This window comes from Rhamphochromis longiceps, linkage group LG12 (assembly GCF_057381845.1).
Source record: "Rhamphochromis longiceps isolate RC_006_pf linkage group LG12, R_longiceps_female_GT1.1, whole genome shotgun sequence".
Taxonomy (NCBI): Eukaryota; Metazoa; Chordata; class Actinopteri; order Cichliformes; family Cichlidae; genus Rhamphochromis; species Rhamphochromis longiceps.
In genome coordinates, this window is record NC_140568.1 from 25,913,054 (window position 1) to 25,931,133 (window position 18,080).

General features: G+C 45.2%; 1 protein-coding gene across 3 annotated transcripts in view; it reads left to right on the forward strand.

Annotated features, from left to right (window-relative positions):
• Positions 1-5,739: 5,739 nt before the first annotated feature.
• setbp1 (SET binding protein 1) overlaps positions 5,740-18,080 on the forward strand; it is a 35,852-nt gene continuing 23,511 nt past the window's right edge. Inside the window, exons 1-4 of one of the 3 annotated variants that reach the window (XM_085425371.1) lie at positions 5,740-6,552; positions 11,645-11,803; positions 11,919-11,958; positions 12,049-12,641. In XM_085425371.1, coding sequence (XP_085281497.1) covers positions 12,207-12,641 — 435 coding nt within the window. In that variant the 5' untranslated portion in view covers positions 5,740-6,552; positions 11,645-11,803; positions 11,919-11,958; positions 12,049-12,206. Of the gene's footprint in view, positions 6,553-7,378; positions 7,445-11,644; positions 11,804-11,918; positions 11,959-12,048; positions 12,642-18,080 lie in introns of all 3 variants that reach the window. The other 2 variants (XM_085425372.1, XM_085425370.1) reach the window with 2 other exon arrangements.

The following is an 18,080-nucleotide window of genomic DNA, read 5'->3' on the forward strand; positions in this document are numbered from 1 at the left end:
AATGCAGACCAAATGCCGTTTATGTATGTATATGCGTGTGGTATGTGACCACCTAATTCTTCCTCAGAAACAATTTTTACACTGATTGCACAGCTATGATAACCTGCTCATTTGGCTATACAAGAGTGTGAGGAGGATGCATTTTGGGTGACCTGTTCAGAGATGTAAAAAAATTAAATAAACATTTATTCGCCCTTATCAAAAATTTGTGTTTAACACACATGCTGTTACACACACTCACAGATTTCTTTTAAGTCACTGCCACCCACAAACCATGCATGTCTCTTCAAAATGCCGAATAGAAGATGTGTTGATGGAGTGAAATGTTGCAGTGCAAAGGCAATTTTTCTGCAGAAGAGCAGTGTCACAATCTCAAGTTTGCCTCGACAATATGCCCCAAAATGTTGAATAATGCACACTGGATGTTCTTTTTTGGTCTTTTTTGTTGGTCATCATTTGCTCTGTTCCACTTTTTAGTGATTTAGGTGTAGTGTTTTGGGTCAATACTTCAGAAATGAAAGGTTAAAAAAGATCCCCGATGGTGTCACCGAGTGTGTAAGGGATGAATGATTCAGCGCTATCGCAGTCAGTGCTGTATCACACACCTGCTGCTGTAGGTTTCTGTCCTCTTTTTACTCACAGAGTCTCTGGGGAAGTGGCTGCGTTCTGTCATCTAGGGAGTTTTCCTCTTTCTCTCTTTCTTTCTTTATGTTTCTGACTCTTTCTCACAGGCCCACACACGCACATGCACACACATACACCACACACACACACACATGCAGCTGTATCTGACCACATGCACAGTTATAACACAACAGGATGTTGTAGGGTGGATGTTTGAGGTGTGAAGGTTCACACAAGCCGTGACAAACAATATCTGTTTCTCAGAACAAATTATTCATTATTTATACGTCTAATAGATGCTGACATTTGTATTTTTACTTTTTTTTTCACCTCTATTTTTTTATTGAAGCACATAGACCAGGTTTTGCACACCATTTTTTTAAACTACTGACTTACTGCTAAAGCATCAGCCACACATGGTCCACAAACATGCTTCACTTTGCCCCTTTCATTCTCTGCAGATGTCTGTAGTGACAAGACAATAAGAAAGCAGAAGGACAAACAGAAGGACAATCATTATTTTCCGTGCTGCTGTGTGTTTACAACCAACGCAGAGATTTGTCAAATTGGTGCTGTCAGTCCTGGGCTGCATTGTTAGATGCCAGAGCTGTCAGTCTGAATTAATATTAGGGCAGAAATGTTTTTGTTCACCACTGTCTTCCTCAGGCATCTGAAGCATCTGCGTACACCGGGGCTTGTGGACGACTTCAAGATGAGCCCACTTGATAGCTGAGCTCGTACGGAGCCAACATTATGATAATGTCCTTATAAGTAGCAGGGGGATGGGCGCAGTGTCATCTCTTCACATAGACAGAGCCAGCGGGGAGTCCACAGTCAGCTGCATTTAGGGCGTCTTTGTTGTTGTGGTAGCACCCATCTGTATTGTTGTTTTGTTCTGGTCTGTGTCTTTTCTCAGACATCATTATTGCTCTCATTAGAAAAATCTCTATCGCAGCCTCAAATGGGGAACAAAGTCTCGCAGTGTTTCTTTTCCTTTCCTTTGTTTGTCTGCGTGTTTGTGCGTGTGTGCGCATCTTCTCTTGAATATGTAAGTCTGGCTGTATTTGCAAACTACATGTGGCCACTTAAATCCTTCAAAGAGGCTGAACACTCTGTGCTGAGCTCCCTTGTTTTAATGCTGTACATACAGAAAATATTCCATTGTTTGCCTTACCTCTTATATAGGCTTATTTGTCTTCTAGTTTGCAGCAGGGTGTTGTAAGAGAACTTTGGGATGAAAGAATATGTGAAATGTAGCACCAAGATTAATTCAAAACCCACAATGGCCACAAGCACAGTGAGGGAAGTTATAGTTGGAAGGCAAAGGAAGAAAAGGCCACTTTGTTTGTGTGTATCAGGATCTGGAGAGATGGCCCCAGTGGTGTGCTATCCAAAGAGCCATTTACTTCATTAACCCAGTCAGATCACTGAGGCCTCAGTAATCAACCTTGTCACACGTCCCATTAACTTCTCATTCCATCAGCACGGCCCTCGCACCTTCTGACACACACAGACATGCGCATGTGTGCACAGATGCACTTTGGTTATGCACATTTGTGTCTGCATCACACACAACTGTGTTTCTTTATTTTTTTTCCCCCCTCACTGATGCCCATATACACACTCCTTCTCCCACTCTCTCAGCTCACCCCATTACCTCCATCAGTCCCAGAGGTCTCGGAGCTCTGATGAGCCCGCCGCTGCCCTGCGAGATTAGTGGACTCCCTGAGAGAAGCCCCTCGCTGATTGACCGTGAGTCTCGGCTGCTCACAATGTCAGCTCAAGGTTAGTGTGTTCACTCACGGCGCAGTCAAGCTGCGTAGCTCTGTTATGAATACAAGTGCGTTATTAGTATTTTACCTCTGCAGATGCCAGCGATTATAATATTTATAAAGATCCCCAAATCAATTACTGCCATTCACCTTTGCTTTCCCTCTCAGCTTTTGCATCTCTGCTTTGCTCTCTAGTGGCCCCCGCACTTGAAACATTTGTCAAAGCATTTATTAATTAACTTGTTTTTTTCTCCCCTCCTACTCCACGTCTTCATCTCAATCTTTCAATCTCCCCTCTCCCCATTGATCAAACCACAGAGGAGCCCAGCATTCGGCTAAAGTGGTTTGAATTCACTGTTATGTGCTGCACATCAAGCACAGGGAAGCATTTACTTTGCATCCCACTTGAGGGAATGAAGATCTTCCACACACAAAATGGCAGGGAGAGATGAAGGAATGAGGGCAGCTCTCGGTCTGTTATAGAGCGTCACATAAGTGGCTGGATCCGTAAGACAGATTGATCTTTTTATGTTGAACTTGATGAGCATGAATGATGCACCAGATTTCCTGTAGCGGTGAATAGAGATGAAAGGATTATCCAGATATTTAGATCATTCAGGCAGGAACGTTGCCCTGCACTGCTGTCTCTTTTCTCCCCATCATAATTCAATATTTACAGTTTAAGCTGGAAAACTGCTCCCTCTTGGCCGCCTGTATCTGGTATCCATGGAAACAGATTTGAGAAGAGAGTGCTGTCTTTATGTGTCCGGGCGTGTGCGCGCGCATATGTGTGTGTGTGTGTATGAGAGAGAGAGAGAGAGAGAGAGAGAGAGAGAGAGAGAGAGAGAGCGAGAGTGTAATGTTTACTGATACACTGCAATTGATTGGTTGTTGGGGAGCAGCTGTTGACCCCTCTCTCTCAGGGGTCTCTTTCTGTTCTTGCACACAACCCAGATCAATAGACACACACGGACGTGAACACAGACACACACAGATTTTGCTATTTTAAATTTATTCTAGAGTCAGTTTCTGTTTCTCTCCTCCAAAACCCATAAAAATCACCCCTTCCCAGATTAATTCAAATTTAAAGGTAGCCTTGACTCGTAGCCATAAACCTGAGCCTTATTTTAATGAATATGTTGAGCAGATCATGCCAAATCTGTTTAGAAATCCTGGGACTGTTGCTTTCACTGTCATAACATTTGGTCTACATAAAGATAAAGTAAAACACGCAGAAATACACACACGCTATAATGTAATACCGGCCCCATGCCCTTATATGGAGAGATGATCAAAGGCGCTGTTATGAAAGCGCTCTCAATATAATAAAGACACAGACACACAGACACAATTGTGAAACTAGTCAATGTGGCACAGCAGGCAACGTGCAAAGCAGTAGCATCCACACTGCTGATGGCATTGCAGATTTTTAACTACAAGTCTGAAATTGTGCCGAGTGTTTACGTGCTACTGAGCACACCACCCTGGCTAATGAAACATCTCCCAGTGGGTGCTCTACACAGGGACACATGGGCATGCATGCACTCACGGACACACACATACAGACAAACACACACATGCCAGGGATGAGTAACAGCTAGTAACTGTGGGGCACCAAGAGAGAAAGGTCATCTGACATCATTTGCATTGCTTGTTAATGTTAAAGAATGTTTTCCATACAGGGAAGGTCAAGTTTTGCATGGAGACCCGATATAAACATAACTTCTGACAAAGATGAATTAATGGAACAACTCCGGCTTGTTCATGCCTGGTTGATGTGGGTTTTCCATCCTCCTCTAATGTGACATATTAAGGGGAAAGCACCAGCACTAGCATGACACACACACACACACACACACACACACTCACACACACACACATGCACACCCCACTCTAATCTGCCTTTTTTGTTCACCCACTCAACCCCACCCACGCACCCACCTTGTCTTACTCTGAATACAACGTGTCAGCAGCGCAGCGTGGAGTGGCAGCGTTTGTCTCGCTGAACACACACGTTGAATTAGAATAAATGAATACCACGCTCACCAAATAGCACCATCACAGCTCATTCCAGTAGTAGTGGTTTGCGCACAAGCCATTTCGTACGAAGACAAAGGTGATAAACTTTATTTATAGTTCAGCCCACGGGCTTGCAAAATGTTTCATGTCAAACACCCCCAGAGGATATGCATTAGAACCACTACTGATAAGATTTATGTATTAAGTTATGACTCAGCAGAAGCCGCCTATTCTGGATGAGCGAAGTGAAGGCAATGATCACAGCATCTCTAATATTCTAAATCGGTTATCTCTTATTCATTTTGACTATATGGAAAAAGATAGCTTTTATTGTAACCCCAACCCTGATAAGGATAAGCCAAAGAGAATGAATGGATGGACCTTTTTTTTTGCCTTTAGTATATCTGTTATATCATTAAGGCTGCTAATTGTGTGCTTTTTAATTTGTTTTCTGATGACAGAGCTTTTTTCATCTTAAATTAAGTGAAGCCCTTTACTGGTTAAATAAAACGCTACAGCTGAATTATGCCCAATTGTTCATGCAGGTGCCCGGTTAGTGTTCAAATGAAGCCACAGTAGCTCAGATGCTGATTCAAACAGGACTGGCCAGATGTTGAGCCGAATTAACATCTGTTGTCTGGTATAATTGCTCTGAGACAGTGATTCTCAAACTTTTTCTGGCTTGCCCCCACTTCAGAAGTCAACAGCCCCAAAACACCAATGCATAACAATAAAAAAAAATCTACAACTTTAATGAAACTTTAGTGAATTTAAACACCAACTCTTAGTTTGCCTACAAATTATATTCACTCAAACTTAGCTGTAGTCCATATTTTACCCCTGTTTGTTTATGTCCAGCCAATTAATCAAATCCCACAGCTCTAAGACCATTAAATATTTATTTATCATTACAATTCAGGCATTTTAAAGCCAGGCTCAGTAGACTACAGTTACATAGTATCAGATGCATATTTCCCTTAAAATATTTATTTCAGTCGCAGTCTCTTCTGCTCTGTATGCAGGTACGTATCTGAACCTGTTGAAAACCAGTGCCAAACATGTTTCTCCTCACAGCAGTGACTCAGTCAAAACAACAAGCCTTTTGCCAGATGTTGCTTTCCCTATTTGCATTACATTAAAATAACACCGTGCCAGTATGAGAGCAGTCCCACGGGAGAAAGCCCTGGGAATTAGGGGGAGGTTTGGAAAAGGAAAAAAAAGAAAAAAAGGGGGAAAAAGGGAGACTCGTTGAGGTTGTTTGCTGCCAGGGGGAGGCGATGTCGCTCCTCCTCTTCTCATCTCTCCCCTCTGCTTTGCTCTGCTAGAGCTTTTAGTCTGCTGGGTGAGATCATTACCAGACACCAGGCTCCGGGACCTGACATTCACCGATCGGAAAAGCAGAGAGAGAGAGAGCAAGAGCGAGCGAGAGAGAGGCACAGAGAGAGAGAGGTAGAGAAAAGCTTGACCCAGTGCAACCGGCGACGAGCAACCCCCACCACCATCTCCTGCCTCTTGTGCAGCCCACTGACGACTAAAAGCGCGGTCTTGTCGCTGAAATTCCACCCCCCGCTGCTGGATTTGGGCTTGTAGTCGGATGCGGGCTTGTTTTGACTGCAGTAACAGTCCTGCTCTCACCCCCTCCTCCTCCCAAACCAGCCGAGTAGCGGATTTGCGAGGGATCTCAGTGCCGTGCAAGCTCCCCGAGTGACCAGCGATCCCGCAAGGCATCGGAGATTCAGTGCGCACGGCGGCGGCGTCAGCGGCGGCTCTCCACAGCGCGAGTCAACACGCCAGAGCCTCTAAAGATCTTATTTCTACCAGGAACTGGACCCAAGTTTCCGATTGGATTTTTTCTCCTCCCCTGTGCGGCTACCTTGATTCTGCCACCAGATCGACTGCAAATCCTATTTTCTCGCTCTCTTTTTTTCGCTCTTTGCTTTCCAAAGCACCGTTGACGCCATTTTCCCCGGGATTTTCTGTCAAAAAACATATCCGTCTCTTCTGGCACCGTTTGACAGCTCCACGGGAGGCTGTCACCCCATCCGTCGCTTTCGTAAAATGTCTCTAAATGGATTGTAAATGATCGTGATAAAATATTTACACGTTAGAGCCGAGTGTGAGACAACATTAGACATGGGTAAGTAGCCCCGGTTGACTGACCACATTCCACACCTGAATTCACCTCTCCGGTGAAAAACTGTGTTCGTGTTTGTAACGCCACTTGGCCGCCTGTGTCTGCTTTCCATGTGTGCTGTTTGAGCTGCCTGTCACCTCCTACAAAGCCTTCCACATTCTGCCCGCGAGACTGTTATTCCTTAAATGTGAAATTGCTTGCAGTCACATGCCAGCAAAATCGCCCGAAACACACGCGCACGCGCGCACATGCTCGCGCCACCACTCAACGAGACGCACACCAGCCCCAAACAACTGTGGTACTACTCGGTCTCCATCTGTTATTACTGTGTAATACCTTGGTAATTAGATGGTGGTGGTAGGGGCGGGTAAGAGAAAACAACCAATTAAGGCCAATGGGATAAAGTGTCCACTGCTCAGATCAGGGTTTAACTCAACCACAGCTCGGCCTCTTAAGTTTAAATCTGTTTCTGCTGTAGTGGACCACCTGCGCCTTCACTGACATGGACAGTCCATCACATAGCATCACAATCTGTGGCATGCAGCAAGCAGATGGTTGTCACTCTTTCGACCTGTCAGTTGTTCCTTTATCTGAAGTTAAGCTGTGATTTTTGTTTGCATGTTTGTTTCTAAATGTTTTCAGTGTTTTTTTGTTGTTGTTGTTTTAGAGGGAAAAATGTGATGTCATGTTGACTTTATCTTTATTCTGATTATCATCATTTTTTACTAGTAGCACAGTGTGCACAAACTGTAGCATCGTCATCACAGATGTGTGCCCAAATGTAGTAGCTTGGTAAAACAGCTCTGCCCACTGTGGTTGCATTTATCAGCAGGTCATCAATTTCACGTGGGTGTCAGAAACTACGTGTCCAAATGCCATGGCCCTGTGGAGGAAGGTAAGGACCGGGGGTCGGTGGTTATCATTAGCACCTAGAAACCTCTGTCACAACCAGACCACCAAAAGATCAATGGATAAACATGACCAAGTCTCACTGCGGGCTGACGTGCGATCAGGTTCTCTTGGATATATATGAGGGCTTGATTTTATAAAAAGAAAAAGAACAAGGGTTAAAGTAAAGGACAACTGTAAGAGAGGTGCGTGAGTAGGTGGAAGGAAAGGAGGCTGAGGAACGGATAATAGAGGTGATTCAAGCTCGGATGGAACCATCGATCTTGTCTTGTTAACAGTTTCAGCTCCCCCAGACCTGGCGGCATTTTTGTGGTGCGAAAGTATGAAACAGGCTATTAGACTCCCGGTTAAGTAATGAGATGCCTGCATGCCACCTTTAAATTAAAGTATGAGAAATCGATTAGGTGTATCCCCTTCTGCGCTGGATACCTTGGGTCGAAATAGGATAACAGAGAAGGTGGGTGGGGGAGGAGGGAATGTGAACGGGATCCAAGGACAAATCTAACTGTTGGCAGGCTCTCTTAACAGAATATCAGCACTGGAGCACCTTTTGGCAGAGCGCACAGAAAGAGGGGAGGGAGGGATAGGGAGGTGGAGGGGAAAGGGAAGAGGTAGCAATGAGGAGAGGGGAGAGAACAGAGGTTGAGGGGGAGTGAGGTGAGGGGAAGGAGGAAGACAGTTGGGGAGTAGGGGAGGTGTTTTTGCTGACAGCCATTTTGTGGCTTCTGCTGCAGTTAAAATGGTTTAACATTCATCTGCTTCAGCCGGGGAGTTACGTGAGGATGGTTTTAGTGCTACCTGGCATATGGCTCATCCAGTGGATGTGCGCGCGTGACTGCGTGAAGCAGCTTTAAGGCCATCTTTTTCAATTATGGCTGTCCCACACATGATATTTTACGATTGTCCTTCTCGCTGCCCTGCAGCTGAACACATGCACATGAACTGGGGAGAGAGAGAGAAAGAGAGAGAGGGCTTTATTTTGTATTTCATATCCAAATATATATATGCATTTATCCTGCTGGGAAAAAAACCAAATAGGCACTTTTTAGGGCTTCCATCACCTCGCTCTGCTCCGAGGGACTAATAGACATCAAACTTGAAACCTCATGCTGTGCCCATTGGACTTGTGAATACTAGAAATCTGGGCCCATTCTCTTTGGTTTGTCTCCAAGCAAAGACTGGAACCTTCTAGAAACATTGGCATATGTGGCTACACTTCACTTGAGAGCCCGAGGAACAAAATAAGGGGAAAAAAACTGCAAATGACAGCCAGACTAGGATCATCAGCTCACACCAAGATGCTCATCTACATCCAGGGATGGTCGTGCTTCTGCTACGTTTGCATAAAAAAGCATGAAAAAAAAAAAAAAAAAGGATATTCACCTTGTGCAATCACGCAGGCGTTTGGTGCGTGTGCGCGCGTGCATCTGTCTGCATTTGTGTATGAGCTATTTGTGTGTGCACCTCAGGCACTGGGCTGCTGGGTATGCAGCCTTAAAAGGTTGTGTTTCTGCTGCCATCCCTCTCTCTCTCTCTCTTTCCCGCTCTGTGTCTCTCGCTCACACTTGGACTCCCCTACCTGTTTTGTCTGCCGTCTGTATCGTTCACCATCACCGTTCTGTCCATCTGTATTCCATTATCAATGCTTTATCATAATTGTCGGTAAAAGTACAAGGCGAAATGTTGGAGGACTGTCTCATTCACAGCCTTTCACATCCAGCACAGGCAATGACCTTATGCTATTTAAGAGGGAAGCTGGTTAGCGCTGGCAGTTTTGAGAACATAATAAAGCTATTTATGCAGTGAGTCTGGCCTCTTACAATCACCCTGCTGTCTGAGGCTGGTCGAGGTGTGTGTGCTTGTATGTGTGTGTGTGCATCGCTGTGTTTGTGTGCATAAAAGAGAGAGTGAGAGCGGGGAGAGGAGACAGTGAGGCTCAGGCTAAGTAAGTGAGGGAGGCCCGAGGAGGGGTCAGTCTTACATAAACTCTCAGCTTGTCTGCCAGTAACAGAACTAACACCGCTTAGGGCAGCGAGCAGGGAGGGGAGAAGGAATAGTCATGACCCAGCTAAGGGGCTTATGCAGTAATGGCCCAGAATGACCAGAATTGTACTAATGCACGATGCCATTTTGCTGTCATACTGAGCGATAGCTGTGAAGGGGTACTAAGTCGTAGGCACAGAGTGGATGTGCGTCTATTTAATGTGTGTGTGTGACTGAGTGAGTGATGTTGTGGTTGGCAGCTGTCTCTTTTTCCTGTCTTTGTCCTCAGTCACATGACATCCAGGGCAGCTTTCACACATGCCATTAGGGCGAGTCACCGAGCTGACATTAGGAACTGGGAGGTTCCTGAAGGACCAAAGGGGGTCATGTGGGCACTGTAAGACCAGGCTGGGACTACACCTGGACTGCACCGCCTTTTGTTTATATCTGTAAAACTTTGTATGCTTAAAAGTGTGATTGTACAAGCACGGCGATGGCTGTGGAGTTTGCGGGAATGAGTTTCTAACTTCCAGGCAGTCAGCAGTTTTCATTCTTGCTGGCAGGGTGTATGCAAAATCACTCTTGAAACAGGCTATCCATCAAACTGAGCATTATTTATGTCTCAGTGTTACTGATTGATGTAACACTTGCCATGGTGTGGTTGTGCACTGAGCACAGTCTGCTTTGAAGACTCGTGTTAGGAGGCTCTGGGATGTGAAATTTTACCCTGCCAAGAAAGCTTTGCACTTAAATTCTTAGTTGTCACGATGTCACCCCCCCCCCCCCCCCCCCCCCCCCAAAAAAAAAGCAAAAAAAGTGAATTTGGTATATTCTTCCATTAAACAGGCTGCTGTCGAGGAGCTAAGTTTAAAAACCAGTTATTTTGAATGAAAACCTGTGATTTCCAAGGTAGGAAATCAATCTGAGAATGTATTAATGTGCTTTGGGAAATGTTTGGCAGTACAGCCATGTGAGCAATTTGGGCTTCATAAGCTTAAACATGCAAAACCGCTGTTACGCTCCCTTAAATTTTTTGATCCTTGACCGCCACTGGGCTACCAGAACCTACATCAATAACCCTTGTAAGTGGTTTCAGATTGGCAAACTTTACGGTTAAAGAGAGGGTTCGTTGAAACAAGTCTTTTTTGACTTTTTTTAATTTAAGGGCATGCAGAAGAAAAAGGACACACGGCTAACTTTGAGAGCTGGACACTGTGTGCAGTCTTGCAATGGTTTGTTGGAAAATTTGCTGTGGATTAAGACTGCTCAGTCACACTGCAAGCATGTGCTCTGAGGCCCCTTAGATATTATGATGGGATCAGCTGTTTGTACAGTAGCGTGGGCTGGTACAGTACAGCACACTGAGAAAACACATACAGCTAAAGGAAAATGACTGTAGTAGTCATGCCAGGGAGTGTATTAGGTTAATAGGTATGCAAATCTTGATATATGCTCTGAGCCAGTTGTGCTCTTTCAGATCTTTTTAAGTCTGCGGGAAGCAAGATCCCTTTACTTGAGTCATGTCGACAGGTAGTGGTCTAGTCTGGGTTCACATCAGTGTAAATGGTGTCAGGCTAAGCTCAGCATGTGAGACAGCATTCCCCACTTCCCACTCAGTCATGCCTCATGTCATATTGACTGATGGGATTCCCTCGAGCTGTAGTGAGAAGTGTAGTCCACTGTTTGTTTTGGTTGCTTTCTGTTTATACGCCTGTGTGTAAGTAGGCCTGTGCAAGCGCACGTGTGTATGTACGTATGGCGTGAGCGTGTAATATGGATCTGTGTCTGCACGTGCAATGATCCAAAACAGAAATCCTGAATCCTCCTGACAAGCAGCGGCCACAGTGTTTTTCTCCAGAGAGCAGGAATAGCAGCAGGGGGTGCAGCATGTGTATGGCAACGTTGTCATTTTGGATGTGCGTCTGTGTGGATGCGCGCACTGTTTTTTTTTACTGTGTATGTGTGTAGCAATGCGGCTGCATGCGTGTGTAAAATGGTTCAGACGCTAGTTTTTCCAGACCAGCTCGTAAACCACATCTGGGGAAAGAATTTAGATTCCTTCTCTCCGTTTTTCTCTGCTGCTTTTCCTTTCCCCCCTTGTGTGTTCCCCTCCCTCCTCCTTCACTCCTCTGAAGAAGAAAAAAACAACAACAAAAAAAACGGAGCCAGCTTCGTTCATTTTTTTTCTGTGTTGTGTCCTCAGGCTAACTTCAGCCTGGTTTTAGTGCAGAGAAGAGGAATGTCTTATTTTGCACTGATCACTCTAGTGTCTGCGCAGCTCCGCTTCAGATCTGTCACAAGGATGAGAGAGAAGATTTAGCAAAGAGGGAGTAAAGAAGAGAGCAGGAAGAGAGGAAGGCAAGTGGGTGTCAGAAATGAGTTTGTTTATGCGAGGTACAAAATGCAAATGATAGCTAGGCAGCATGCCTCTGCAGCTCTGTGATGAGTGTGTGTTTGTCTTCATACTTAACAGGCAGGCAATGATGGCGATGACAGAGAACAGGCCTGTGCTGAGAGGTAGCAGTGGAATGGAAGCTATGGGGATGACGGAACGGGTCTCATACGCCCTTTTTTCCTAATTATGTCATTCACCTGCTCTTTCTGCAGACTGTCCCTGGCTTCGCTGTGTTCCTGTGGGACAATCAACACAACCTCAGTAGCTGATTGACAACAACCAACCAGCCCGACAGACTACTGCTTTCTATCTTCCTATTGGCTGGCTGCCAAGGCTTCCCCCATCCTGACTGGCTCTGGTGGGAGAGTGGATGGAGCAAAGGGATCTGGTTGGCTCAGCCCGACCCAAAGAGGCTGACCTTCAGGGAGGTAGGGTGGGGCCAAATGAAGGGGACCAAGAAGGAGCAGGAGGCATCGGGTTGGCACGCAGCGATGATGTGATTAACGGTGCCATCAGTGAAGGTGAGGGGTTAGAGGAACAGGGGGACGGGCTAATGGAGGAGCAGGAGTTCTCCATCAAGGAAGCAAGTTTCCAGGAAGGAAGTCTAAAGCTGAAGATACAGACCACCAAGCGCACCAAGAAGCCCCCAAAGAGCCTTGAGAACTACATTTGCCCACCGGAGATCCGGACGACCATCAGACCTGCAATTGGAGAGGGCAAAGGGGGACGGCAGGGGCGAACAGGTAGTGGAGGAGGGGCGGGGCGGGCCCCAAAGGAAGAAGAACGAGGGCCCCCCAGAAAAAGGGTAAGTCATGACACTGTGATGCAAGTTTGAGCGTTATTGAGTGAAAAAAAAGGCTTCTCTCACTCTCGAGATCTCTGAGTTGACCGCTCCCTTTCTCACACACACCTTTCTCGGTAGCTCCCTTCCCGGCTTGGTTACACGGGGTCAAAGTTTGCCCCGTAATTGAAACCAGCCTAACTGAGATCACACAGCGACACACATACAAGCACACAACACACACTCACATAAGAGCTGAGAATAGGGCTGACATAAGCAAGTGACAGCTGGCGTCTGCTCTCTCCATTTGTGGTCATATACACAGAGACCTTTACTGTCTCCTCTCCTCTCCTTTCCTCTCCTTCCCTTTAATGAAATCAGCTTTTGCGGGTCAGTGCCTTCAACGCCGCCCCCCTCCTCTTGCCTCCATCACACCCTCTACACACTATACTGGTGTTGTACAGGTCCTTGGGGGAATCTAGTGTTGCAGTGTGTGTTGACCTACACAGTGGTGTGTGTGTCCAAACCTGACAGCCATCTCGATGTCACCGAGCTCGACAGGCCAAGCAGGAGTAAAGGCGTCATGTTGTCAACATGATGTTGTGTCGTGTTTTCCTCCGCTGTGCCTCACTTCTGTGGCTTCGGCTCTTAATTGGCTCGTGAGACGCGCCCGTGATTGGTGTTTTTTCATCAGTGTCAATAACAGTCCTGCCTAGTCTCCATTCAGTAAACGCTTTGGGTCAAAGTTCAAGCGAGGGCTGCTCCAAGATGAACATGATATTGTCACTTGTTGGGATGTTTTTCTCATTTTTCTCAAGTAGATGGATTTAGAGTAAGGCAGTGAAAACAAGCGCAGCATTCAGCTATTTGGGGCTTTCATTTTACTTGAAAGGGTTCGCGCATTCAGGCTAGTCACCATCGAATTATCTGCCACCCTGCTAGCTACAGAGGTATTGTTAGGCTATTAAAGAAGTTTTTATTGAAATTGTTTTCAATAAAAGTTTAGTTTATGGCTGTCAAGCAGTGTGGTACAGCACCTGCGAGGGCAAGAGTGGCAGAAATAAGTGCAATCATATGGCAGGAAGAAGACAGCAGAAAATAGACAAAACCGCAGACTAGAGTGCATATGAGGTTAGTTTTTAATATAGCGAAGGGTTCTTTGAAATATCTTTAGTAAAAAAAAAAAGAAATCTTTGTTGACTTTAGCTTTTATGATGTGTTTAAAGGCTGTATTGTAGTTTTAAGTGTTTAGCTTACAAGTGGAGTGTCATGAGTAGTGAGAATAAACACAAAGAAAACTAATTTTTTTATTTCTATTGACAGTAGGCATGTCAAAACAGTAGAATTTTAAACTTGATACCGATACCCGTGAAAATATTTGGTACTCGTCACGACATTTATATTCCAAAATTAAGAGGCACATTTTAAAAATATATATTAGAACAAATGATGGTCCAGTCAAATGTAATCAGCTACAGCCCTGTTTCATTTATACCTCTGCTTCTGACTACTTGGTATCATAATTCTTTGCTGAGCAAAGCTGCTGAGCACTGTTTCTGTCTAGCTGCCTGTGGACCTTTCATAATATACTTATTAGACACAAATAGTTCTATTACCCTGTCAACTTATCACTGTTTAGTAGCAGTAGTTATAGTAGTTTAGTAGTAGTTTACACACCGATAGGCAGGATTGTGAATAAAGTTTGCCGCTAGCATTAGCAATAGCTGCTACTTTAGCCGCTACCTTATGATAACCTAACTAATTTGGCTAATATGGCTGTCATATAATTGCTAATAGTTAAACTGGCCAGGGCAAAACTTCTGACTATTGTTTGGCAAATTTCTGTTGTTGAAATGAGAACTTTATTAACCTCAGGAAACTCTTCGTAAAGATTGGGGGTTTCAAACTTTAAGATGCTTTGCTACGTGTTTTGCTAGTATTCGTGTGTTCACGTGTTCAGCTGCTAGTGAGGGCAGCGGCTGCACGCCTGTCTGTTTGCAGAGGTGCTGTATGAAGTTCTCTGTCAGCTGGAGGAAGCTAAGCCGGTGCTGCTGACATCGATACTGTTGGAAATGAGTATTTCAGCTGATTGTTTTTTGTAGTATCAATCAAGGATCAACTTTTTCCGATGACATTATTCACTACAAATGCTGCTTCTGGTGAAATCTTCAATTGACAGTGCCGTGCCCCATGTCTTAGTAATTTGGTGCATAATGAAACCCTGCAACACGTCAATTCAATGAGCGCCTCGGTCGATAAAGTAGAATTAAAAAATGCATTATTGGCAGGTTGTTAAGTCACAACTCAGCGAGCAGATTGTTCTCTAAATAAACTGGGAGTGAGTGGGTGTCAAGTGTCGCCCCACGAGTGACCTATCCAGGCAGCAATGCTAATGCTAACCCGAACAAACAAAGCATTTCCAGTAGTGTTGTGTATTACATGTGAAATAAAACAAATTTTGTAACTTTACAATTGTCCAGACTTCATGTGTGAAAATGGCTTTGACAAGTTGCACTTTCATAATATCTTTATGGGAAAAGGTTTTGTTTTTTACGTTTTTTAATGAATTGCTGGATCGTTCTAGTCCTCTCTAAGTTTTTGGTTGTTTATAGATATTTGCAATTGGTAGACAACGGTTTACGTAAAGATTGCTCGCCAACATGATTGCTCTACACTTGTGTTTTTCCAACAATTGGAACACTGGCTTGGAAAAGAAATTCATGGTCATTTCTTTGTTGCTGGCAGATTTCAGTGTGATTTACAGCCACAATTTCCAGTAGTTGTCTTCAGGATGTGTATTCTTGTCTGAGCTTTTCTGTAAATAAAGTATGAACAGGCCTCTGAAAAATTTCAGTGTTTACATCCATTAGTAAGCTGAATGAGCTGAGCTCGGCGCTGTGATGTTTTTAGCAGCCATTCCTAATCTAGCGCCATCGGCCCCCACTGGGAAGCCCACTGCTACAGTATGATTGACAGGGGTTGTCATAGTGACACGGGCAGCAAGCTGGTCTCTATTGAGGTTTGAGGTTTGGGGAGGGGAGAGGGGGGTTGTGGAGGATGTGTTGGTGTTGATTCAGATCAGTTTCAACCCTTCATCCCTTGCACTCTGTCCCTCAATCACACCCCCACCATCCCTCTCCCCCTCTCTTTCCCCCTTACATCCTTTCCCTCCATCTAGCCATCACCTGCCACCCCAAGGGTGTAATACAGGCAGGCTCAGTGGAGAGGAACGGGTTAAAGAGAGAGGCCGGGCTGCTTTTTCTGTCTCACTCTTTTTCTGTATGTGTGTGTTGAGGTTAAATACTCTCTTTGTGGTGTACGTGAGGCTGTGAGTCAGGAGGGGGACGGGAGGTGAGGGGGAGCAGATGGACAGCCTCTCTCCTCTCTGTTGTATTGTGTCCACATATATGCTTTCTCCCTCTATTCTTTTAATCAATCTCTCTTTCCACACGTTTCCCCCTCCAGCTTTTCTTTCCCTATGTCTTCCTCTTTCCAAGCACTGTCTTTCATCGTGCTTTTCTCTCTCTTTCACCCTCTGTTGTCTTGTAGCAGATGGCAGCGTGGGGCAGCAGCAGCAGCAGCAGCAACAGAGCAGAAGCCAGAGTGTGAGCAAGAGAGAGGGGTAGAGGGGAAGGGGGTCGTGGAACGAGGAGGAGGAGGAGAAAGGAGGTGGGGGTCAGGCATATGGAGAGCCTGGTTAAGGGGCCTCCTCAGAGGGAGTGTGTATATGCGTGTGGTAGTGTGGTGAATAGAGGAGGGGGAGAGGCAGGATACAATAGAAGCCCATTAAGACAGAGATTTGACTCTAATAGACAGAGAGGGAAAGAGACAGGCAGACAGATAAGAAGGCAAACATGTAGAATGGTGCAAAGAAACAGATGGAAATTGTGTTTTTTAGCCATTCTTTCTTTTGTAGCAGCCTAAGAATCTGCCGTCAGAAAGGCCCCTTCTCCTCTCTTCCCTCTGCTGACTTGTAATAACATTAAAATTTTAGGTTATTCCATGTGGGAAAGCTGTCGTTTTGCAAACCCCAAAAACAGCAGCCTAAAAAGATAAATCCGAGTTATGCAAATTGCATTTTTACACTAGAGACGTGGCAGAATGTCAACAAAGGCTGTGCTTGCAATCCCTTGTATTAGTATTTACCCCTGACCATTTTATATGATTGTCCATATTCACAGTGTAAAATTTAAATACCGCACGGATCCATCGCTGGCATTGATAATTACAGTGCACAGTGCAGTGCATCACATTTTATAGGCTTAAAAGTTATATTCATTTGACTCTACGCCTGTCAATGATGACCAATAATGGCCTGGATTTATTTACCGCTCTCTATAAAATGCTATTTATTATGCAGTGAACATGGCTGCAAAGGCAAGAGAAAAGAGCAGAGTTAGCCTGTCTTAAAGGGAAGGGAAAGGGGAGTTTCATCCACCTATCATCTTCATAGCGAGCATCCATAACCGAGGAAGTCAATGAGGAAGCGTAGTGTGTCAGAGGACAGACCCAAACACACATTAACGGGATATGATGGGCTCCCCTTCTCTGTCTCCAGCTGACATCACACACATGCTGAACGTCCTCTCACACACGGCTCTTTGTCTGGGCGCGCTGTGTGTGTTTGGAAGATGAATGTGTGTGTTTTAATGGATTGGGTCCTGGGTCAACCACTGCATCACTCCTCCAGACACACACTCTTCTCGCGCGCACACACACACACTTAGAAACACACACTGACACACAGTTAGCGGTCCGATGCCTTCACATGGGGGAGCGTGCGCTAGCTAAAATACATCCACTCTTTTACTATCTCTTCTATACACACACACACATACATACAAATCATGTTGAACAGCGATTGCAGTTAGAGAGAGTGTTTTCCTGGTTATCTGTCCAGTTCCCTGGACGTGCCAAATGTGGCTCTTAATCCATTTCACTATCTGTGGGGAGAGATAAGCCAGAGCTTTTCCAGGAGTCCAGACCAGGCCTTGTGTTGTTGTTGTTGTGTGTATATGTGTCTGCGTGTGTGTGTGTGTATTAGTGGGTGCACGCGAAAGCTCGACGGTAAGACACACACTTATCTTGTCTTGACAGCCCCTCTGCTTGGTGGTCCTCCTGGCTATGTGTGTGTACGTTGCTGCTTGGTGGTCTCCCAGCAGTGTTTGGGATTATTATGTGTTAGTCAAGTGCATTCACAAGGAAATTAATGCTGCCACAGTCGCCACGCCAAGTGTGTGCATGCAGTACGTGCACATGCGTGTGTGTGAAATGGTTTGCCTTTTGATGTGAGCTTTTTTATCCCTGGCTGAAATGGCGGTTGGTGACCTGAGGGACTTGATGAGCTCATAAAATAGGAGTGTGTGTGTGTGTGTGTGTGTGTGTGTGTGTGTGTGTGCGGGCGTCAGCTTGAGCGGATAGCATCGTGCTTACCCACAGAGAGCACCCCCTGACTGATTTATG